The sequence below is a fragment of the Sphaerodactylus townsendi genome, linkage group LG04, assembly GCF_021028975.2.
Source record: "Sphaerodactylus townsendi isolate TG3544 linkage group LG04, MPM_Stown_v2.3, whole genome shotgun sequence".
Taxonomy (NCBI): Eukaryota; Metazoa; Chordata; class Lepidosauria; order Squamata; family Sphaerodactylidae; genus Sphaerodactylus; species Sphaerodactylus townsendi.
Genome location: NC_059428.1, coordinates 82340551 through 82366513, shown reverse-complemented (window position 1 = coordinate 82366513; position 25963 = coordinate 82340551). Strand labels below are relative to the sequence as shown.

General features: G+C 40.8%; 1 protein-coding gene across 16 annotated transcripts in view; it reads left to right on the top strand.

Moving 5' to 3' along the window:
* The window catches only part of CNKSR2 (connector enhancer of kinase suppressor of Ras 2), a 202880-nt gene that overhangs the window by 42843 nt on the left and 134074 nt on the right, over positions 1–25963 (top strand). For all 16 annotated transcript variants that reach the window (XR_007244273.1, XM_048493561.1, XM_048493560.1 and 13 more), the window contains exon 5: positions 20743–20784. Coding sequence is in view for 15 of the 16 variants with exons in the window: in XM_048493561.1 (XP_048349518.1) it covers positions 20743–20784 (42 nt within the window). In the remaining variant the exon portion in view is untranslated. The remainder of the gene's footprint in view (positions 1–20742; positions 20785–25963) is intronic.

Genomic DNA, 25963 nt, shown 5'->3' with positions numbered 1-25963 from the left:
AAAAGGCAAATTTGTATTATTGAAGTAAATGCTTTGCAAAGGTATTATACATAATTGCCTGTTCCTGAGACAGTAAGGGTTCAGTTTTAGGAGTCAGGAGATGTTGAGATACTGTTAACCAATGGGATGTTGTGAACTGATGCCATGGTTGCTTATAAGTCAGTTCACCTATTACAAAGCACATAAAATGTAACTTGTATCTCTAGTTTCTTTCCACAGCCCACATTTTATATTTAGTGTGTGCAAGTGTCACTGGTGTATGTAGGCACAGTTTGTATTGTTTTTGTACTAATATTAAATAAAACTTTCATAGATAATTTATGCGTGGAAAGCATGGACAAAATGTATTTTGCATAGGCCCTGTATTTTTGTAGTCCCGTATGGCTGTGAGTGATGACTTACATAAAAATTCCTGTCAAGAAGAAAAAGTCATACAGAACTATTAAAGTCTAACAGATTTGATGTTGCATAAATTACGGCCCAATCCAGATGGTATGTGTATAAATCCACTTGCAGAGGTGGTGCAGGGCTGGGCCAATTCTTTTACCCTCTCTGCCGGCACAGGTGGCATTTACATCAGTGGAGGGGGCAAAGGCAGCAATGGTCAGCTGCACCTCAGCTGCCCAGCAGTAAAACCTGGAAGTCTGGGCCACTGCAAAGCTATGCTGGCATCCTGATCGAGTGTGTGTGTGTGTGGGGGGGGGCGGCTGTAGAGTTTCCGAGGTGGAGCCGACATTAGTTGGCTTCCTTGCCAGGTTTGTGGCTAGCTGTGTTGCGGCCCAAGTCCTAGACTTATGCCATCCTTTTAGGTGGTGTGAGTCCGTTAAGCCCTATGGAGGCCTTTCCAGCGGTGTGGGTTTTTTTGGGGGGGTTCTTTCTCCCCGTACCACTGGAAAGTCCCCTGGAGGTGTTGGGGCAGTGCTGCAGCACCATCCCTGGATGCCAGAAGCTCTGTATTAGGCTGTTAACCTTTGAAGTGTCATAAACTTTTATTTTTAATTTATTTTAATTTATGTTATTTATAGCCTGCCTTTATCACTGACACTGAAGTTGGATTGCACAATGTAAGTGTCATAGAGTCAAGACAAGTTCACAGCTGGGTCAGTAGTTTCATGGAATCAAGCACCAAGTACAGAAGGGTTAAACAGAACTGAATCCATAGTCCAAAGCAAGACCAAAATGGATTCAGGCACCAGAAACATAAACAGTGGCTTGGAAGTCCATGCATGATGTTGCTGCCACAAAACAGACTACCAGCCCCTTTTATAGCAGATATTCCATCCACAAGTACAATCACTTCATGCAGCTTTGTTGATGCAGTCTGGTTCCTGCAAAGACTTCTCCGCAAGCTCAGCTCCGCAAGCTCAGCAGCTTAGGCTGCTGCTGCATCTTCTTCCTGGCAAACTGTTACACAGCTTACTCTAGCAATGTTCTTGGGGTTCTGGAGACAAAGGGGGAGAGGACAAGAGGGCTGGCAGGGCCTCCCCCAGTTTGGTGTCAGGAGGCTGGAGAATCTTGGAGCTGGTGCCTGGCTGCATCTCCCAGCCTGCTTGCTCTGTTGGAGCCTCTGACCTGGTCCTGCGGAGACTGCTCACAAACTGCCTGAACCTTTGGGGCAGGTCCTGCAGGAGGCTCAAGCTCAGAGCCTGCAGGCATTACCTGGGATTCTGGGGCCAAAGCTTTGTCCTCTTCCCTGTCAGAGTTGTCCTCTGAAGGTTCCCCAGACATACTGGACTGGGCCACAACAGTTAGCCAATATAATCAATAGAATGGCACATTCAGTAAAGAGTGTAATAGTATTGCAGAAATGTAAAACCAAGCTTTTTAGATCACGGTTGCTAAAAACCTCATCTCCCTTTTGTGACATGGGGGCTTGGGGCCATTAGAGTAAGGTTTTTCCTTTTTAATTTTTGTTTCTTTCCTAAACCACTTATTTCTACTGCTGCATATGAAAGGAAAAGGCTTTGTGCTTGCTGTTTCTATCAGCATATATCAGAATCTGATTGGTTTTCACTTTGCTCTAAGCATTGTGAATAGAACTGTTTGTCCAAAGACTATCTCCTTAGCAACAAGAACCTTTTCACAGGTTATGTAATAAATTATGTTTATAGATAAGGTCTTTTCATAACTTAAGAGGTTAAGAATAATTTAATGTGATTTGTAATTTTTTTCTGTGGTTTAAAGGATGCATTTATTTAGCTTATGCTGCTTATTAGAGCCTTCTTATGGTTCAGTGGAAAAAATAGTGCCCCAGGGGACAGCTGTGTGGGCATTTTTACCAAGGTGCTAGAATTTTCAGGTAACAATTCTGTTGCAAATAGGTTTCTATTGTTTCATTTATTGTAGATGTCATTAACTTTAGTTCTTTTTCTCATGACCAGCTCATGATAATTAAGAAAACGATATATGATAATTTCAATACATTATTTTATTATTTTCCATGAATTCAATACCATTTAAAGAGTAATGGCATGTAGGGAAGCAGGAAGCAAGTTATGGAGCAAGCATTGGGCCATCTTTGAGACAGATAGATAGTAGGAAACAAACTGTTTTACAGCTGAATCCAGCTCTGTCAGGTGGACGGGGATGCTGCTGCTTTGGCACTGCTTTGCTCACTTCAAATGGCTTTCCTGCAGCGTAAAAAGTAAAAGTCACCTTTGAATCTCCCATAGGTGACTATAGAGATACTCCACAAAAACTGGGGTGTATTCCTGCTGGGGATTCCTTTGGTGCATGGGAGGGGGGGGACCTGAATGGGCTTCGGAGCCGACTAAGGTTGGCCCCACCTTGAACAGCCCCTGAATGCCCCTACCATGGTGACACAGCTGGGTGGCAGGGAGTATTGGCACAGAGCTGGGCTCTGTGGCCAAGTGTTCCAGAGTCCCTCAGAGGCTGGGCACCAGCGAATTTGCCCCTTTGCTGGCATAAGTTCCTGGAGAGTGGTAAATCCACTGGAATAAGCCCACGCCGCCTCCCATGGAGGATTCCCCCCACTCAGACTGGACTGCTTTGCAAGATTCAGCAAGATATAATGCAAGCAAACACCAGAAGCAATTGACATAACTTGTGGACTTTTACATGGGCATTGGATGGTTTCGCTGCTCAAGATCAACATGTGATAGAGCTTTTATTATATACAAGCAAAGGAACTGGATGGTAAAGGCATGTAATAAAAGGCCAGACACTACTTTTCCTAGACAAAAAGCAGCTTTGGGTGGGAATGGTTTATAGTAGAGAAGGGGAATGGGCAAACTGTAATTATCTTTGTTTCTTAACTTCAAATTGCTTTGCCTTAAAAGTGTTTGTAGGTTTTTTTTGTTTACATGTATTGGCGTGAAATGTGTGTCTTAAGTTGTATGTTTTACACTAATAAATGTTTATCTGCCACAAATCAAATAAACCTTTAATCTGCATTAAAAATACAGAGTCAAAAACACAGAATGCAAAAATCTGAAATACAGGGGAGGATCAACATACCAGAACTTTTTCCAATAAATCTGCAACTGTCTCCAATATAACAGATGAGCTATTATTTAACAAAAAACAAGTCCCAAGATTAGGAGTAGAACGCCTTAACAGAGGAAAGATAAATGTTTATCTAGAAAATCTTATTTCAACTATTCTGGAGATATTGTAAGGATGGCAGTTTTGCCTGTTTCTCTCCCAGCCACCTGGCCTTGACGGAATGCCTCCACCCGGGCGGCGGGCCAGAATCGGCGGCAACAACCTTGGTGGACGGCTTATCTTGCTGTCCAAGATGAGCATTCCGTTCCCATGAGATGGGCCTGGATGGCCCAGGGAGGGGGAAGGGATTGAGTACGCAGGTAACCTTGTAGTTTGGGCGGGAGGTCTCATTCCTGTCATGTCGTGTGTGTGTGCTTTCTAAGATGTCTGAATAAACGGTCTTACATCCAAAAGCCTTTTATTTCTGCTCTTTGGAATTCCTTACATTATGACAGGAATCACTTTTTAACCTTCACTGTTACATTGAAGTGGATCTCTGGTGTTTCGACATGCAGAGATTGAGTGTGCTTGACCATGTGGAAGGGCAATAATAGCCCCCATAGAGGGCTTCGAGCCTTCCCTTCCAGATTCCGAGGATCTAGGAGATGGAGATGGCCCGATTTCTCTGGTGACTCTCTCCAGACCTAGAGACAGTACAAGTTTGCCCTTGTTTCATTGGGATGAACAAGGTGGGTCCGATCGCGTGGAAATGCATGAAATGCATTGTCCATGGATCGGGCGCCTGTCGACCGGTTCGTTTCCCTCCGACAACGAGTGGATTACAAACCCCAAATGCAACCAGTCCCTGAGGAACTGGGACTAACGACCATCCATGCTGACACCCAGGAATCCATCGAAGGAGTCCCCAACAAGTCCTTCGATGATACCCCCAAGGAGCAGCAGTGGCATAGTACCGGGGCGCGTCCCAAGACTCACGGGCTGAGGCTGGAACAATGACGCGGGTCGGTCGATGATCGGGTAGAGGGTTCCATACAAAACTGCGGCTCCAGAGCCGGGAGCAAGTGAGCCGGATGGAAGAGCTTAGTGGGAGCCGTCGGGAGGAATCGAAAGAAATCCATCTGAGATGGAACTTAAACCCGACCCTGACCCGTTCCCAATGCCCTCCTCGAAGGAAAGTTGGGACGATGAAGTGGCCCTGCTGCGAGAAGCCAAACTTGCCAACTTGCTCTTTGGAATTCCAAAGGAATTCCAAAGAGCAGAAATAAAAGGCTTTTGGATGTAAGACCGTTTATTCAGACATCTTAGAAAGCACACACACACGACATGACAGGAATGAGACCTCCCGCCCAAACTACAGGTTATAACGCATTCTCAACCCCTTCTGGCCATCCAGGCCCATCTCATGGGAACGGAATGCTCATCTTGGACAGCAAGATACCGTCCACCAAGTTATTGTTGCCACGATTCTGGCCTCACGCCGGTGGAGGTATTCCGGCCAAGGCCAGGTGGCTGGGAGAGAAACAGGCAAACTGCCATCCTTACACTCTGCTTCCCCAGAAAACCTCCCGGCTTGTCAGGAAAGGCTTTGTGAAAAGCAGAAATGAGGGAGGGAGCATCAATATTTTCTGTATATACCCATTGATTATGGCCAGAGGGGTAGCCAACCCATCAGAATAGATACTGTAGACGCATTAAGGGAGAAGCGGAGTCCAGAATAGCATCTATTTCATAGTGCTTGTGGCCACCAATTATAACTGGCGGGGGTGGCTCGGGAGGTCGTGCCAGGCATCTGAAATGGGAGCCTCCTTGAGCAAGCTGGAATGAAGACGGGATGAATGTTACTTAACAGTTAGGCAGTTCCAAACCGTATAAAACATCATTAATCACCTTGTAATCCGGGAAAAGGGCCTACAAATTCTTTGCCAAGTTTTGGAATATTTGTGCACGTCTCTAAGGTTTTAGTGGACAAATAGACCCATGCCCCAACACGCTAAAGGGAAGTCTGAGCTGACGCTTGTCGCCATTTGAACCTTTTGTGATTCTTGGGCCTGCTGTAAGGTAGACTGCACTGTTTTCCAACCCTCGCTAGCTTAAGAGATCCATTGTTTGAATTCTGGAGGCTGCAGTACCTCTGCAGGCAGCTGGGGACAACGGTGAAAAGACCGACCAGAAACAATTTCGGCAAAGGGGTGCTTTATGCTGCTACTATGAATGGTAATTGTTATACGCATACTCTGCAAAGGAAGTAAATCGCATCAATTGTCCTGATGATAGTTAGTATAACAAGCGTAAATACTGTTCTAACGCTCTGTTCGGGTCCGCTCTGATTGGCTACCGCCACTTTGAACGATGGTAGGGGGCTACGGATCCCAGCTGGGGTGGTTCCCAACAGCTCCAGGAAAGTTTCCAAAACTTAGATATGAATTGGGGACCGCGGTCGATACCACCTTGTCGTGGAGAGGAGTGTAGGCGATAGATATGTTGGGATAAACAACCGGGCCAGTTTAGGTGCCGACGGGATGGTGGTGCAAGGAATGAAATCGCCTGTTTAGAAAAAAAGATCCACCACCACCATAAAACAGTGTTCCCGTGGCTTTCCGGCAAATCGTTATAAAATCCATGGAAAATGACCTGCCAGGGTCGAGATGCAACTGGAGGAGGTTTAATAACCCATGCGCGGTTTTCCGGTGTATCGACTTTGGCTTCCGCATGACAGCTGGAACACCCTTTGATATACATTTCAATGTCTTTGGCGCATGGAGCCACCAGAACTGTTCTGGGGCCAGATGCAACGCTTTCAAAACCCGGCGCTCCAGCCTGGACGGGCATCATGACACATTTCTGAACCTGCTTCCGGAGAGGAGGAGGGACGCACTCAACACCCTCCCTCGCTTTCCAAACACCACCCTCTAAATGCAGTTAGACCCTCCCTCCTCCGGCCGACAGTTCAAGGGAGCCCCGCCTCCCCTGAATCCTTCTGGAGGAAGGGGACGATAGGGATGGTCGGGTGGGGAGGAGCTGGCCAGAAGCCAGATCGGGTGACCGCTAATCCCAGCTGGGAGGGAGAGAGAACGTGCTGGATGTTCTCCCTCGGGAGGCTAGACAGCGCATCAGCCAGTTTGTTGCTTTTACCAACAAAATGGACTGTGAAAGAGAACCTGAGAAAAATCGCCCAACGCAATTGTTTTGCAGAGCATTTTGAGTGGAGTGGACAGGGCAGCCAGATTTTTGTGATCTGACCAGACCTGGAAAGGGTTTCTTGGCTCCTTCCAGCCAATGGCGCTAACACTCAATGCAGCTTTGATAGCTGCGGTCTCCTTATCCCCACAGTCCAATTTAGTTCAGCCTCAGAAAACTTTTGGACAAGTAAGCACACGGTACCAATTTGTTATTATTTTTATTTTTCTGTAAGAGGGCAGCTTCTAGCTTTATCCAAGCATCCACATGCACCGATGAAAGGAAGATCTGGGTCTGGGTGCCTTAAAATTGGTTCCAGAGGTAAAGCTGTTTTTAGTTGCTGGAATGCTGACTGGCATTCTTGAGACCAGAGAAGGAGTCTGGTTTAGAAGCTCATGAAGTCTTTGCCTTTGGTACCTAAGAGATCGGGTGAGCCGTAAGGCAATTCTCAGCAAATCGGGAATAAAGTCACGGTAAAATTGGCAAAGCTTCTAGAAGGGATTGTGGTTCCTGTTGGTGGTGGGGGTAGGCCATTCAATCACTGGCGGCTATTTTAGCTGGGTCCATTTCCAAACCCTCATGAGAGATCTGGATAATCTCCCAGATAGTCTATGGAGGAGCCATGTTCAGCATTTTGACAACTTGACAAAGAGGGAGTTATCTAGTATGCGTTGTAAGACTTCTCGTACTAGTTTCTCATGCTCCTCAATGGTTTGTGAGTAAATTAATACATCATCTAAATATACGACCACCCCTTTATATAACAGATCTTGTAAAACTTCGTTGATAAAGGCCATGAAGGCTCCTGGGGCTCCAGCTAATCCGAATGGCATTATTAAATATTCATATTGTCCAAACTTTGTATTGAAAGCTGTCAAGTGTTCGTAGCCTTTCTGCAATACGGACTCGATAATAAAGCTCTCAAGTCCAATTTAGAAGATCCATTTCACTCCAATGCATCCAAAAGGTCTTTAATTAAGGGCAAAGGATACTTGTTGGATATGGACACAGCATTCAATCCACGATAATCAGTACAAAGTTTTAACGAACCGTCCTTTTTCTTAACAAATAGAAATAGGCTGCATGGGTATTAAAGTGGTTCGTCAGATGAATCATGAGCCAAGTTTTTTATCTAAGAAGGCGCTGGAGTTCCTTCCTCGGTGGGGCTCATGTATAGATTCTACCTTTAGGTAGCTGAGCTCCGGGTTGCAGTAAGATTTTGCAGTCAGTATCCCTATGGGGTACTGGCCCCGCTCCTGTTCTTGAAACACTCTGGACAAGTCCTGATACGCTTCAAGTGGATTTCATGGGAACAGGGGCAGACAATACATTTAAAGCTTTAGGACCCATGAGTTCGCTCAGTGAGAGGTGGGCTTTCCTCCCCGTTCATGTGATCTCCACAGGGGGGATCCGAGAATTGGAGGATCCGCTCTTTCCATATGATGGTTGGTTCGTGTAAGAGCAACCAAGGCATGCCTAACACAATAGAGTGTTTAGCAACAGGAGCAAGGATGAAACTTATTTTCTCCCAATGGTCGGCACAACGGAGAAATACTGGCTGGGTTTTAAAACGTGCCGGACCTTCACCGCCTAGAGGGCTACCATCCATTTGGGTGAAGGGAATGGGTTTCACCAAGGGGACTCGGTCTAAACCAAGTTCGTCGGCCACCTGTGGTCTCATGAGACAGTGGGAACAGCCCGAGTCCACAAGTGCGGACAGATATAGGTGAATTGAGTAAATTAAATCAGTATTTTGTACCTGGTGTGAAACGAGTAGGTGAATTTTATAAGATTTCTTCATATGTTTGTGTTTGAAAAAATAGCAGCACTCTCAGGTATTTGTCACATTATATAGTATCAATGGCTAAAATGAATGTAGACAGAGGGAAACCCAACAAGATGCATGGTTTGGATTAAAATCATTTAAAATATGAGATGTGATGTTGCCATTGGCAATTGGATATGCTGACTGTTGAGGCCTCTAGCCAACATGTCTAATGCTTTCATCGCTTATTTTCCTTAATATGCAGCATTAAATGAAGCTTTTCTGGCTAGTCTTACCAACTCCTCCGCTAGGCATTACAGTGTTGTACTCACCAGAGATGTGCATGCTTTTATCCTTAGCACTGTTGCCTTTATGTGTTGAAAGACTTCCTAATCATGCAGACCAAATAAATTGGTGGAACTACCGTGAAGTACTGCCTTTGCTGTAATAGGTGGTCATTTCAGTATTAATTAAAATATATTTATTCCATCTTTCCACAGTTTGCTCTCAAAGAGACTTACAAAATAAAGCTTAAATTAGATCTTTATTAGGTCATTAAAATAGAACAAGAATTAATAGTTAACAACAGTTATGCGTACAACAGCAGCATAAGAGTAAATAATCACCAGGTACTCGGTGTCTAAGTGAAAGGAGTATGAATACCAATTTTAATTGCTAATAATATTGTTATTTAATTAAATAATGTTCTGACTAAACAATAATTCATTCATTCATTCATTTAACCTTCAATGGCATATAAATTATTAGCATATTTCCATTTAAAAGAGAAAACTTTTAAAACATTTAAATACGGGTGTTTAAAATGCTTTCCAAGAATTTAGCCACTGCCAAGGTGATCGATGGATTACAGTCACTTAGCAGACAGCGAGTGGTCTGGAACTTGGAGTGCTCAAGTCTTGGAAGCAGCAGAGGGTGAATTAAAATCATGCGCAGGTTACTGTGAAGACAGCATTCCAGAAGAATATGAGTTATGGTTTCTATAGATCCACATCCGCAACGGCATAGTCTCTGATGTTTAGGGATCTGGAGGTATCTCCCTGAGGTTTCCGTTGATGGGAAAATATTGAGGCGTGCTAGCATGAATGCACGATGTTGGTTAATGGATAACAGAGATGAGAGATATTTAGCTCTTACTCTGTAACTTGGTTGTATTCCGAGGGAGCGGGGAGAGCATACAGCCGTCTTTGTTGGATAGAAACGATGATGTTCAGGATCCCTCAGTCTTTCGCGGATCTGATTGAAAATATGCAGTTCACTATCAGTCCCAACAGTGTCCAAATCAAATCCTATGGTTCTGATTTTGTTCTCAGTGACTTTGAACCAGTAGAATTGGAAGTTGTCTTTAAAAAGGTTTGAGTTTATATCACCTGCAAGTGATCTAAAATGTATTTTGAGTCAATACTTTATGGTGGCAATCCAAGCTTCTGTTTCCGCATATGAGAGGCCAACTTTGAGACATAAAGTTGGATAGGTGACACTATTCAGGACTCCCAAAATCCTTCTCAGAAAATATGCGACTAAACAATAATATTAACTACGATGCGAGAGGCTGTTATAAAGGAATATACATAAACTTCAGTGACTTTTAGTTGAAACTGATTTAGCTGAAACTTCACTGCTTTTTAGAATGCTACATTTTATCTTTGCCAATTTATCTTAACGGTTAATCTTGTAGACCATAAAGAATGGAAAAAATTGGTGATGGGGGAGTCATCAGATTGCCAGTGAAAGATCACCAAGCCCTTTAAACATTGTGTAAAAATGATTACTATTTATTTTTTCAAAGAAGTTTTTTGACACGAAGAACATAAAATGTTGAAAATATGTGTAAAACAATAATGGATTAATAATTTTATGATTATAAAGTTTAATGATCATATGAACTCAAGGTAACTATAGTTTCAAAATAGAATTTGAAATTGGATAATTATCCAGATAGGAAACCAGAAGCCAGTATCACTGTTAATCAGAGGAGAATGGGATAATCTCTATTAAACCCTAGGCAGAGCCTGAGACTGAAAAGTCTATGTCACTAATTTTGGTATCCATCAGTTTTTTTTTTTTTAAATTCTTTGCATAACAATTTTTATTTACTATATTTACATAGAAAGGAAGCTGTTGATCCAACCATTGTTAACTCGTCATGTATATCCATTCATAGATAACTCGGATACGAATTCTGTAAGAATATTATTAGAAGATCGTGTTTCTGCCATCTCACAGAAGGTAGCTAAATTTTGCATACTGGTACACAACAAGCGTAGTTCCTTATTAAAACAAAGAGCCGCACTGTGTGATGAGGACTGTAATAATGCCTGAAGCTAATGTTATTTATTAATAGATTTTATAATGGATTTTAATTTATATTATATTTTTGTATAAGTGGAGTGCTATGTATTCACATGTACTCTGATTTTAAACTATTGGCTGGCCAAAAGGCCGTAATAATAAATATCTATCTATCTAACTATATTTACATACTTTGTAGTCCACCATTCTCACTGACACTCAAGACAGGTTACCCCTTATAAATCCCAGCAGTATGTAGAATGACAGGCAATATAATAAGACTGGGGCTCATTCCGCACATGCAGAATAATGCACTTTCAAACTGCTTCCAGTGTGCGGAAGGGACCTTAGAGTCTGCCACTTTTAACCACTACACCATACTGGCTCTTACAATGATACAACAGCAGCTAAATTTTTAAACCAAAGTTTCAAGGGATTTTTTCTGCCAATGAGATTTTTACTAATTTTTATTTGCTAACTACTAATTGAATTGTAATCAGAGTACATTTACATGGTATTTAGATATCCCACTATACTACAGTTTAATGTGTAGTGTAATGTCTGAATATTTGCCATCCCCGAAACTCTGTTTAATAGGAGACCATACATTTGAATTACTGAACAGAGTTACGACATTTGTCATTAATCTCATGATATGTAAATTCAGGAATCCTGGCTTGTTCAATAACAATGCCTGAGGAAACAGTCACTACAGTAAAGAGGCAAAATAACCTGCTGAAGTCTAAAGTCACTGACAGTAACCAGGATTTCTTAGCAGCCTGGTTACTTCTGATCATCTGCTGCACTAACCACAGTTAATCATGAGGTCTGAAGCAGCCAAGTACAGTGGCAGAACATGTGAAAGCAGAAGTATACCACCAGCCAGAGGAGTACAATCAGATATTGCCATCTCAATAAAATATTTCAAATACTGGACTGGATCAGCAATATCCGATTCTGCTCCTGGCTCCATGAAATTATTCCCAGTTACAGTAACCTGACAATGTCTGAACCCAGAACTACATTGAGGAGGGCAAGATTGGCAAGGGAGGAAGAAGTGCTCCACAAATGATCAGTGGTTTATTTAGAGGGAAGTTGTTTTCTCCATGAAGGGTCTCCATATAAACTTATTAAAGGTAATATGGCTATACTATAACAGAACCATTCAGAAAAGCTACAAAGAGGATGAGACTATGGACTATACCAGTGTAAACAGTATGCATTGTCTGTTTGCTGTATATATTATCCTGCTGTCACTACACTGTTTTCTAAGTATGTAAATACTGATTTTACATTGTTTAATATATTGTGTTTCATACTTTTTGCTTGTTTCAGATTTCAATAATCCCAGGCCCTTTCTGCACACGCAAAATAATGCGTTTTCAAACCACTTTCACAACTGTTTGCAAGTGGATTTTGCTATTCCCCCCATCTTCAAAGAGCACTGAAAGCAGTTTGAAAGTGCATTATTCTGCATGTGCGGAATGAGCTTAACCTGGGTAACGGGGTTTGATTCCCCACTCCTTTATGTGAGTGGCAGACTCTTAGCTGGAAACTGGAATTGTTTCCCCACTCTCCCACATGGCCAGGATAGTCACAGTTTTCTGAGAACTGTTTCGGCCCCACCTACCTCACAAGGTGTCTGTTGTGGAAAGAGGAAAGAGTTTGTGAGCTGCTTTGAGACTCCTTATAGGAGAGAAAGGCAGGATACGTGTCTAAACACTTCTTCTATAAGATATTGGCACACTTCTCACAATGTTAGAATTTCCTGATTCTATCTCATATTTAAAATGAAATTATATATATAAAAATCTATCAGTGAGTTTTTCTGCTGACAGGTTATCTCCCAAACGACTGAACCGATTGCTTTGAAATTTTCACACGTCGCATTTGCGTGCGGCCAGGTTTCCATACTGTTTCCACACCTCCTGTTGTGTACATGTCACAACTGTGCCTGTTATTGTGTACATGCCACACCTGTGACATTTGGAACCACAGTTCTGTTCCGCAACAGCGCCATCTGCTGGCCGTCAAAGCAACACCCTCTGATACAAGGGAAACAACCATGCCTTCCTTGAAAACCACTGCCATCTGGAGTGAAAGGGATGGAGCGGGCCATCTGCACATGGCCCACCCACCCTAGCAGAGGAAGGGGAAGATGAAGGAGGGTCCAGGGGTTTGCTGTACCAAACGCTCTGAAATTTGAACGTAGCTCATGCCTCCCAGCATGTTTTACGCTAGATAATTCGCCTGCAAGGGAAGGGAGTGAAAGGGCAAGGGCCAGCCACCTGCACATGGCCCACCCACCCTAGCAGAGGAAGGGGAACACTAGAGAGGGGCAAGGGTTGCCATGCAAGGGAATGAGAGAGAGGGAGGGGAGTGAGGGGCCCCTTGCCCCTCCCCTCCTTTGTAGTCATTGTGCAATGACACATGTTTGAACCATTCACTTCCCCTTTTCTTTCTTTTCCACTTCACCAGACTCAGCCACAGCAACACGTGGCCGAGCCCGCTAGTACTTTAATAACATAAGACACACTTCTTCCTTTTGTTCTGATAATATTTGTTTTGCTTTTTGGCGCTACTCATAAAACTGTCCATTCTGAGTGATTTATGTAACTGACATGCTTAATTTTTCACTGGAAGTATTTAGTTGCCTTGGTAACTCATACCAGAGTATCTAAAATTGTTGAAACCAAGACAGTTATATTTCAATTTAAACTGGAAGGTCTTTTCAGTTGCATTATACTGCATTCAAATTTAAATATTGTAAGAAATAAAAGTATTTTATTAAAACTTTAATTGCTGGACTGAAGGCTGGTAAATCCAACAATAGTTTGAAAAGGAAAATATTTCATAATGCCTATTTAATATCAATTGCTCTTTAAGGCATGATTTATTCAGTGTATGTAATAATTAACCAAGATAATTGTTGAATTCTGTGATTGAGATATTAAATTCTGTGATCACAATAGTGACTATACAAGTACATGTAACAGGATGTTTTGGGCACACTTTTTAACAGCCATGATTATATGTCAGGTTGCGAGGATCTCTGGTAGAACATCTGCTTCTCAAGTAAAAGGTCCCAGTCCTCAATCATTGGCATCTTCAGTTAAAGGATCAGGTGGGGCAGACAGTACTGACCTTGATGGGTCAAGAACCTGATTCGGTATAAGGCAGCTTTGTGTGCCCATGCAGCTGCCAAGCACTTTGTGGTTATGCAATAGTTGCAGTTACTAACTTTTGTTTTTTTAAGCCAAGGGACCACAATAAAGTGACTGTGGGTAACATGTTACCTCCTTTGGCAGATCCCTTCACCCTCTTAACTATGCTGGACAGGTTTTCCTGCCTTTTCTATGACAGAATTGCTTTGATGGTAGTCTATGAGACGTTAAAGCTTATCTACTCAGCCTTGAGAACTCCAAAAAGGTGAAGGGGACCTTTTTCTCCCCTTATGGCAAAACCCCCTTTTTAAGGTACCAGAGAACTGAGGCAAGTTCAACAAACAAAAAATTTATTGAACAAACTGGATAGAAGTAAGGCAAGAGATAACTATATACAAATATCAGTGTTGGCACAGGCACTGTTCTTACCTCGAGCTTTATAAATTTCTTCAGTTGCATAGATGTTATGAGAGTTTCTTTACTTTAAGATGGTTCAGATAGATGTTATTGGCTAATGGATTCACAATGACTTTGAGTTCTAACAGGCTGGTGCCCTTTCGTACAGTACACATACAGCCTTGATGTTGTTAGCTGTACACTTTGTATTGATCTCCCTCCTGAGGTAACTTTAGCAAAATACTTATACGTCAGACTGGTAATCTACCTGTGTGCATAATTCCTGTTCTGATTTTGGAATTCTTCTTCATCTAGAAGATATATTCTCTGTGGAAAGTCTCGCTACTATTCCACCTTCAGCTTTGACCACTAAATGAAACTTCCAGTTCTCCTGTCTGTGTATTTTCTGTTTTCAGAACACACTGAACTCAGTATATTTCAAGTTGAATCTATGTCCTGACTGGAATTCCTTCAGAGTAGATAGATATTTAACACACGCATTAAGGGACTTGATGTTAACTTGCAGGATTCCAAATTCCAAAAGCTCCCAAAACTTTTCCTCTTCTTTCTCTGAGTCAGGTGGTTGCTCCACCAATCAGAGTGCAGGTCAGCTTACCCATTTCTAGGCCATTTTCACCCACTCTATTTTAATAATACTTTGTTCCCTTTTACACCTTTTAAAACTATTTTACAACATTTTCACACCGCTGTTTTTGGTCCATGCAGAATCCGCTTGAAAGGATACAGGCTACAGTGGTTTGAATTTCTGTGATCACTTCTTAACCCATCCCCTTCTTGCTAGAGAGCCATACTTTTTTGTTACACCTCTGAAGTATGCATTTGAGATAGTGAGTATTTAAAGGCAAAGCTTGTCTGTCTTTTCTTGTGTCTTCTTAAAACTTCAGATTGAAGGACTCTGATGTTATATAGCATCTTCTCAGCTCCGTGGGGACTCCACCCACCAAGACAGATTGTTTTTACAATGTAAGATTATAAAGTCATCCGGGGCAAACTTGGTTTTTCCTGGTAAAGTGAGAAGTCTGGCTGATACCTCCAAGTCTGTTCTGCTTTAAAATCTCATGATTTTTGTCCGTACCTTGGAAGTTTTTTAGGCTAGTTATGTACTATCTTGATATGCTGGTTGTCAGAGAACTCTTTTCTTGCTCTGAAGTCAATTCTTCATATTCCAGAAAAGGAAAACATATTTATTTATTCAGTTCATTTATACCCTGCTTTTTACTTCATTGTAGATCCAAAGCTGCTTACTTGGTTATCCTCTCCTTCATTTTGTCCAAACAAAATCTCTATGGTTTAGGTTAGGCGAGAATGTGTGACACCCAGCAACCTTCTGTGATAAAGGGGTGGGGGTTCAAACCTGCTTGTCCAAGAACCATTACACCACACCACAGCGTGGTGTAATGTAGTAAAGAACTACTTTAGCTTAGCATGTAACCAAAACACTTCAGCTATTAATGTTTGCATTTGTATTTAAGCATTAGTTCCATCTTTCCTATTCCCACCTACAGGATTTTTAGTCAAGGGAACACTCAAGAACATTTGTCAAGGAAACATCTTAGAAAATATTTATCAAATCAAAATAAAATCATGCATTGTCCTCTTTGTTCCCTACAGTATAACTTCTAACTTCCATAATTGAGCTTTTTAAACATTCTTCTTGTTTGCCCTTTGTTATCTTCATTCGATATTAATTTGTTTAGTACAGATGAATAGATTTTTATTTTCCATCACTGCTCTCAAACTTGCATGCACATATGTCAGCTATAAATTATTTAGTAAGTTTAAATGTCAGAAGCAGCAAAATGATATAAACATGCATATGTTTGTAGCTGCAGCTTCATTTGTAGCATCATAAATGTCTATTACGAACCTCAGGGGTTCTTATGCCCTAGCATCAGCGTAGAAGAATGCAGTGTTGTTTGTATTCTATTCTGACCTCCCCCATTGTGGAGCTCAAACTAGACAATTGATGGTGTTCTGATAAATTTTCATATAACTGAAAGGGTTGTATAAAATCAAGTTACTGATACCATCTCTAGAGTAACCCCAGTCTTTCCTCTTGCTTTTCAATTTGTTCCAGTAATGTGTGCCCAATGTTTTTTCGGTTTTATGTTTCTGTAGGTTTTTTAGCTCTGTTTTAATTGTTTTACTGATGTATTTGTTAGTTTTACTGGCTTGATATTTGATTTTATTATGCATGTTTTAATTTGTTATCTGCGTTGGTGTCTTTTTTGAGGGCAGAAAGACAGGATATAAATTTTGTAAAATGAATAATCTAACCACAGCAACTTCTTGAGTTGTGGATCAGTTCTCCTTTGGGTTTGGTCAGTTTACTTTTTATTCCTTGTACGTTTATTGTACACTGCCCAGAGCCCTCCGGGGGTTGGGCAGTCTATCAAGTCTAATTAATAAATAAAATAAATATAAATAAAGAATCACATAAACTTCTGTGTTGAAAAATGACCAGTAGTCTTTGTATATTTTCTCCTCTCCAGATGCACCGACAGGTCATGTATTGTTATAAAAAATTAAAATATGTTTTTAAGAATAGCAAACGTTAGGATGAGAAATAGCAATAGTTATTAAAAATATTATTAAAAAATTAGCCACTATAGTAGTATGTGTTGGTTTGGGAGATTGAACTTTTTATTTTAAAGAATAACAAACAGTTGTAACCACTATAAAGAAACAACAAGAGTTTTCAAACTGGATGTGATTATTTAATACTGAATTAAACCCTGCTATGGTAACTAGTTTTAGGTAGATTGTATGTATTGCGAATGTTTCAAGTGAAAGTGGGTTGAAACAAAGTACTCAGTTACTATAGATCTATGTATGAAAATAATTGCGTCTTTGTTTCACAAAGTTATGATGATGTGTGGGAGTAGTACAGTTTGTTAGTAGGTGAAAGTTTCTACACTTATTTCTTCTCTAAAATTTACTGAATCTCAGTTGGCTCACTGCCAATGGCAGTTCTGTTACCACTAAATTTATGAGGAATTGTTTAAAAAGATTATTGGTACTAGTATTATTGAGATTATATTGTCAAGAAACTGACCTTTCTTTAGCTATTTCTTGGCTTTTCAAAACTTTTCAGACTTTGTGTCTAGTGAAATTATAGAAGGTTTTTCTTTGGGAACTTTATGACCTAGAGTTTCAGAGAGGGTAGACCCAGGTGGTGAATGAGAACATGGAGCTGAGAGCTTCAAGTTCAGGAACAAGGAGAAAGTTTCACACCCACATTTCATCTAATTAGTGCATGGAGGCCTGCGTAGGGGAAGGGTTCTTGCTTGATTGTGATTGTGAGTACATGCATCTGCACAGTACATGGTTGTGTGTCTAAGAACACACCTGATGGGTCAAGCAGGATCATGACAACAGCAGGCAGTCTGGCTTAAAGAAAGATTGTTCATTCTAATTGGACCATACTTATACTTGGACAAGGTTGGACTTTGCATGACAGGAATACCTGCCTTTGAACTTGGAACTCTGAAACTTTGTCTGGACTGTGTCTCAGTGTGGTCAGGTAACATCTGGGTTAGAAACCAAAGCAGCATGTATAAGTTTTTTAGGCTAGCTATTTAGGATTGTATTATTTTCTCCTTGCAATACACTGCTTTATAGTGTAACCTTTTTGCATATTTTTCTTAATATACTTTATTAATTATATTTTGTTGTGTCATTTGGGTTTTGGGGTTTCAATCTAAATCTAGTAGTTTTGACCTATGTTAGCGACAGCTATCAAAGTAATTGTTTTGGGAGCTTAACATGCTAATGTCTTACCTTGCAAAGCTGACTTCTTGATTAATACCCAGTTAGCCTAGAGATCTGGTCCCTTGTTTTCTCGACTGATAGCTAGTTGAAGGGCCTGGTGGTGGCTTGCTGTCTGGACAGTGAGGATTCAGTCCCCAGCATTTTTGTGTTTTGTTTTGCCTGACTTTCTCCATAGCCCTTGACAGATATGAAAATAATTGTGCATTAGCAATGGTTTCTGATATTTTTAATTAATTACGGAATGTATTACATTCAGTGATGGGATTCAGGTTCGCACTGTTTCGGCAGAACCGGTTGTTAAAATGGTGCTTGTAAACAACCAGTTGTTAAATTATTTGGATCCCTCCCCTGATTAATTTGGTAAATGTGAATGATGTAACAAATGCTGTAATTCATGAAAACACATGTCGCACATATGGGCTTTTGGCATTTTTTTTTTTTACCAAGCAGTGGCATGGCCTTTAAGAGTTCTCCTAGACTGCAACCCTGTTTTTTTTAATGCAATAATGTTGAGATGGTTCTATCTCTTTTTTTTGGTGTTGTCACACCTGACATATGGCAGCCCAATCCCTGAAGGGGTTTTCAAGGCAAGAGATGGTCAAAGATGGTTTGCCTCTGTGTCATGACACTGGCATTCCTTGAACATTTCCCATTTAAATACTTGCCAGGGTCAACCCTGCTTAGCTTCTGAGAATCTGACAAGATCAGACTAACCTTGCTATCCAGGTCATGATGGTTGTATCCCTAACAGTAATATAATATTTACCTAATGTTGGATGATATGATTGGAAGGTACATAAGTGCAAAAGAGAGAGCTGCACCAATAACCAACATTAAAAAATGCAAAAGAACAATTGGTGTAGTGGAAAAAACTATTCATTTAACTTGATAATTCCTATGTGTTTTGAGCTATATTTCATCAGGTAGATCAGTATATAAATGTAAATACATCTCAAGAATGACAGGCACTTCAATAGTCTAAAAGACATATTTAAATACATTTTAAAAGACAAATGGTAGGAAATATAGCTGATACAGTGACATCCCAATAAGTCTGAAATTGGTGCATATTGAATAAATCAACATCATTTCCTTCAGAGGTCCATTTCGGGATAACATAAAATGTACATAATTAGAACATAGTTCTTAACCAAAAGGTACAGGCTGGTCTCACAACTACACACAGGGGAAGAAGTGGGATATATCTAATCTGTAGAATAGCGTTGCCAGAAAGTTACCACAGTAGTTGAGCTTCGAAGAAATCAGTGGGAGCAGGGTACAGTTTTTTTAAAAAAAATCTAAACTGTTCATTTAATCCATAAGAGACCAAAGCTTTCGGTATCAAAATCTACTCTGCCTCTTTTTTCAAAAATGTTCAGTGATGAGTATCTAATTTGCATATGACCCTCTTTTTTAAGATTAATGTTACTGTTATGTTCAGAAATGCTTATTCTGTCTTCCTGGTCATCTTCAACAAATAGCGTCCCCAGACTTACTGGGGGTTGCCGTTGCCGAGGTGTGGGAGCCATGATGGGCATTCCACTGGCTGGGAGGATTTGCCGGCCTTGGGTATGAGTTCGCACGTGTTCTAGGGCAGCAAAGCCCGATCATGTGCGGAGGGAAGTGGGTGTGCATGCCTTTTAAGGCGGCTCGTGGGCTCGCCTCGGTCTCTGTTAATGGCCGAGGCAGCAGCAACACCCACCTTCCCTCCCTTTCTGTTTAATGGTTGTGTTTCATTACAGTTGTTACAGTCTTTGGAGTTTGTTGAGGTTCATGTTAACTTTATTGTCGCAACCTGGTGGGTTTTGGGCAGGGGTTCACATAATTTGGGGAGAAACCGAGCCTGCGAGCCAGACTTCTCTGCAGTTGGGGGCCTCAGTAAGAGGCTTGGGGTGGGGCGGGTCTCATGACGTAAGCCGGGAGGTTATGCAATCGAGCCCGCTACCCCCAGCAGGGAGGGGTGTCACGAATGGGCTTGCACCCAGGTGGCACCTGCTAACTTCTGTCCCATGCCCCAATAGGAATTAGGGACGGTTTTGGGGGGCTCAGCAAGGGTGCTGGCCCACTGCTCTGATGTGATCCCTCTGCTCCCCCTAGCTTCCATTTATAATAAAACGGGCTGCGGCCCAATTTATTCCACAACAGGGTTGTGTGTCATCTTTGCCCCAGAGGTATGCTCTCCCCATCCACCCGCAAATAGAATGAACATGAAACAGCTTGCCTATAAACTGAATCACGTTACAGCCCAGTCCAATGAGAAATTCCACTGATTTCATTGTAAAGCTGCCGGGATTTAAACTGGTATCTCCAGCTGACCCTTTAACATTAATTTGATTTGTAATCAATTATCACGTGATGTTATTTAACTGCATGTTAAATAACTTTAACTTCCCATTTATACACAAATTATTAAAAGACATGAGTTTTTTCTGTCCAGCTGTCAAAATTGTTACAGTGTGACTTGTTTCAGGTAAATGGGTTTAGGATTTAAGGTTTATCATTATCAGATTATGTTGTTATGGAAGGCGGGCAACAGAATTCAAATGCAATGCCTTCAAGAGATATGAACTCAAAAGAGATCAAATTTAGCTTTCTCCTTGATAGACTGAAAAGCAAGTAATTTTTCACATATCATTTGATTTATTTAAATTAATTTTTATTTTATATCTTCAGGACTGCACAGTATATGAAACAGAAAACAAAATACTTCATGTGGTAAGTATTACTGGCTAGTTCCATTAATATTTCTCTCCTGTGTGATAATGTTGCTTAATTTTGACATAATGTATCAAACATAGGATAATTGTAACCAGATTGCTAAAATACTGTGTGTGTAAAGTGCTATCAAGTTGCAACCGACTTATGGTGACCCAGTAGATTTCTCAAGGCCAGAGACAGACAGAGATGGTTTGCCATTGCCTGCCTCTGCATAGCAACCTGGTATTGCTTTCGTGGTCTCCCATCTAGTACTAACCAGGGCTGACCCTGCTTACCTTCTGAAATCTGACAAGATTAGGCTAGCCTGGGCCATTCAGGTCAGGGCAAGGAAAGACTAGTGTTTAATTGAAAAAAAAAATAAAAACTTCTAAAAGCACAATTTAAATCAGCGGGAGTTAGAAGTAAACAACTATGTTTAGGATTACACTGTAAACTTTTCTAGTCACATTTGCTTCTGCAATATAAACGTTCTGATGTATTTTGGCCTTGAAAAGGCTGGTACCTATTATATTTATATATGCTTGCCTTATTTTCACTGATTGTAATTTTTGTTAGCATCAATATTTATGTATCCCGCCCTATGTGTAACAGCTCATCACAACTGTTGCAATGTGCTATGCTGACAAACCTTAAACTTCAGAATTTTTATTGTGGAAACATTAGGTTTGAGGAATTTAGTGACTTCATTATTTTTTAATGAAAATCTTACTATTTGAAGAATATTCCAGCAGTAAAAATCTTTCTGTGTCAAAATCTAATTGTTAGATATTGTAATAATGGTGAAACGAAACAAATTTACTGTGAATTAACACTGACTACATTTTGAAAATTATTCAGTGCATATATGAATAATTTTAACAGTTGGTTCTGGTGGGTTTTCCGGGCTGTGTGGTTGTAGTCTGGTGGATCTAACAGCGTTGCAGCCCAATCCAAACTTGAGCTCTGTTCCTAATATTTTTGCTCACTGGAGATCTCTCCTTTGGTTTGCCACCTCTTTAGAGAAATCTTGAAATAGGAAAAGAGGTCTGTTCCAAGCTCTCCTGTAAAGAGGACTTAGCAGATCTTCTGGAATGGAGAAATCATGTAGCTGTTTAAAAATTATCACCTTTGCGGGGGTCTGTTATCAACTTCATGCTGACTAATGCCTTGACTTCCAGTTTTAAAGAAATTACCAAAAATGATTAGAAGATTTATACTGGAAGGAAGGAACCCTAGACTAAAGTAAACCATCTTACAAAGTAAAAAAAATGGAGGATGTAGTCGTCCTAATGTAATGTGTTGTTGTACTGCAGTTAGAGCTACATGGATAGTAACATGGATGACAGTACAAGAAGACTGGTTCTTAACAAAGCAGCAATTTGTAGCAGTACCATTACATGCATTTGCTTTGAAAGACAGACATTTTATGAGGATGACAACTGTATTAGAAATGATGTACTGAGAGTTTGGAACAGAATTAGTAGCACACCAATTTTTCCATTTGCTTTGGCCATTAAAGATAAAGAATTTTTACCTAGGCAACTGTTACATGCATTCAAAAGCTGGAATGTAATAAATTCTGTAATGTACATACATTTGATCAGCAGGGATGAGATGATTCCTCATAAAATGTAAGGAGAGTTTTAACTGAATTATCAATGCAATCATTGATGGGGCTTTTGATAAACAATGTTCTAGTAGTAACCCAGATGAAAAAGCGATTTTCTAAAATATCTGAAGTACTTATTGAATAATTCTTAGGGTATGAGTTAAGCAATGATATATGTCATTTCATATATAAGAAGAAGAGTTGGGTTTATATTCCCCTCTTTCTCTCCTATACTCCAGGATCTTCTTTTTAAATAGTTTTATCTAAAATGGAGAACTTTATCCCCACCCCACCCCGCCCAAGAAAGGGGAAAAAAAAAATCCAGCAGCTAAAGAAGTTGATCTATACATAAGATTCTGCAGAAGATTTCCAAATATCTAAAAATAAGTCCATATGCAATTTTTGTCTATTTGCCATGAATTCAAATATTGATAGTTTCAATTTCCTCAAACCCTTGATTTACTGAAGGTGGACATTTATCTTCTCTGTGTTTCAATATATCTTTTATCTGTAGCAAAAACACAGGGCACTGATTATTGTTGACCATTGGTTAGCCTTCTAGAAATAAGCAGTATAAAAGTACATAAGCATCTCAAAAAGCAGTGAACGTTGTTATACAGAATTGAATAACTTCCTCGCAGAAAAGCTACATGATTGGACATGCCTGAAGTATACGTTTAAGGGATGTGTCCTGTGAGTTAATAGTGACAAAAATTAAACACTTTACTCAGAACCCTTTGTTAAAAAGTTGATGTAATGTGCAGTATATCATAAATGTAATTTTGTTGCTGAATAAGTTGCAAGTTAATATCCATAGAGAGAACAGGTATAAACTTTAAGGCCATATCCCATTGATTTGGCTAAACAAGGTGACGTAGCAGATCACCTTCAACAGAGGTTGACAAGTCATATCTAGAGTTTGTCGATACCAGCCAGATTTGTTCCAATTCAGATTTGGACCATATTCGGATCAATGGGCTCGGATTGGCCGAATTCCAAACCTTGCAGATTCGGACTGTCTCAAATCTGTGGGAACGTTCGAGAATTTTGGATGTGTTTTTATTTTTTCGTGTTTTTTCACATTTCGGCCTGCACGGGGTGCACTTTTAGACATATCAGCACCAATACTTCAGGGTATCATCAGGAGACTGTCCTGATGATACCCCCCAAGTTTGGTGCAGTTTGGTTCAGGGGGGCCAAAGTTATGGACCCCCAAAAGGGGTACTCCATCCCCCATTCTTTCCAATGGGAGCTAAGGAGATGGGGGCTACCCTTTTGAGGGTCCATAACTTTGGCCCCCCTGAACCAAACTGCACCAAACATGGGGGGATATCATCAGAACAGTCTCCTGATGATATTCTGAAATTTTGGTGCCAATACATCTAAAAATGAGCCCCCTGCAGGCACCCCCAGAAATTTGCCCAAGATTCTTCGTTCTGCAGTGATTTAGCTGCATTACTGTCAATGGGGAATTTCTGGTGGAGAGCTGTGGGGTGCACATTTCTGAAGGTACAGTCACAAAATTTTCAGGGTATCTTCAGGAGAGTCTCTGGATGACACCATCCAGGTTTGGGGAACTTTGCTTCAGGGGGCAGTCGGAGATGGGCCCTACCCTTTTGCGGTCCCATAGAATTGAACCCCCTGAAGCACTGACCCCTGTAGTGTGTATGTGAAGTTTGGATTTTTTGCCCCTGTCTGCATCACTTTACATTCTGCTACATTGAACTGCATTTGCCATTTCTTAGCCCACTCACCTAATTTATAAAGGTCTGCTTGGAGCTCTTCACAATCCTTTGTGGTTCTCACCACCCTACATAATTTGGTATCATCCACAAACTTGGCCACCACACTACCTACCCCTACTTCCAGGTCATTTATGAATAGTAAATTGTATATCTATGTTCGCAGGAAACGTTGCATCCAGCGTAGACACATACATACAATAGTTATATAAATGGATAAAATTGTATGTAGCATACAACATTTTCCTATTTTTAATGGATTTTTCCCCATGTGTAACGTTACATTTCATTTTTCTTTTTCTGCTCATAAATTTCTATGGTGACCAAACTGGAAAACTTTAATTATTCTTCCAAAGCAGAACTAAAGAAACTAAATTAACCTAAGTTCAAAATGAGTTTCTGAGCCTGGTTTGGAGGTAAAATGCTAATATAGGAGCTGATTCTGATATGGCAAGGATTGGATTGAGCTAGGTATGACAGTGTCCATAGCTCTCAGGCTGCCACCATTTTAAGGTGATTCAAAAATGCCCCCAAGGCCTGATCCTTATTGGACCCACAGCATGGTAGCACTCATGTCTCTGCACACGTTTTCAAGTGCCAAAACGACTGCACCCCCTGCAGCTCTTTCAGCAGTTGAGAAGCTATGCAGGGTCATAACAAGAGCATCTCAGCCTGCTGTACTGTGGGCCTCATTAGGCCCTCACACCATTTTTAAATTACTTTACAATTGGTAGTGGTCTCCCCCTATGGGTGCACTCTTATTTAGTTTTGCTTTAGGATTAGCTCTAAAAGGAAGTTGAAAAGTGATCAACTGTCAGAGGGCTGCATACAATCCCATAACTACATGACTTTCAGAACCGTCTTGTGAGCCAAGATTTCTGTCCTAGAAAATGTCCTTTGGCTATTTGGTTTTTGTACATTTAACATTTACTTATTCTAGCAATGCTAGCAGTAGCATAGCTATAACGGGGACATCGGGGGACAAACGCCCCAAGCGCCCCCCCGGTAAGTCACGTGGGGGTGGAAAATTGCTCCCACATCCCTCCCGCTGCCCCACCAGGCCTGGCAGAAGCAGTCGGCTGAACTAAGATAATTGGGCAGGGGGCCCCAGGTGCCATTTTTCCCTGGAGGCCATTTCCCCCTTTTGCCTCTGAATTCTAGCAGTATCTAAATTACTACTAGCTCTTTCACTTTATAAATGTATAAATAAAAATAAACTTTGGGGAAATACAATTGTTAGAATTGTCAGTTTGTGATAGAGAAAGACAAATCCCACCCATCGGGGTAATTGGTGGCATTTTATTGGTTTATTTGTATCTTGTAGCTATGCATGCGTAAGAAGATAGTGAAAAGCAATTTAGATTTGTTTATGGCACTGTGCTACAATTCTGACAAACCTGTAGATTCAGTGGATGTTGTGGGCGTAGTTTTAGCTTCCAACTCCTTCCACATAATTCGTTCCCCTAGTACCCAGAAACACCATAACGCTGGATTTTGATTTTTATATATTTGTTTTCCACCCTGTTTCTGAATAGTTCAAAATGGCAGAACAAGCTGTGAAGTAGTTAAAGGTGTAAGATAGTGGTTTGCCAAAGATTTTCTGGAAGATTTCTTGGCTAAGTGGGGATATAAACTTTGTTTACCTGTTTACCTTTTGTTTTGATTGTTGGCTGAGAATACCCATGAGAATAATGAATCAGTACTAGAGGCATAATATATTACAGGAATTAAACAGCATCTTGTACATCCCAGTAAACAACTCTGTATTTCTTCTTCATACCCTTTTCATCAGAAGGGTGTGGATGGAGTGATAAGCAAGGAAATAGTCTGGTACCTCTGTGTTCTC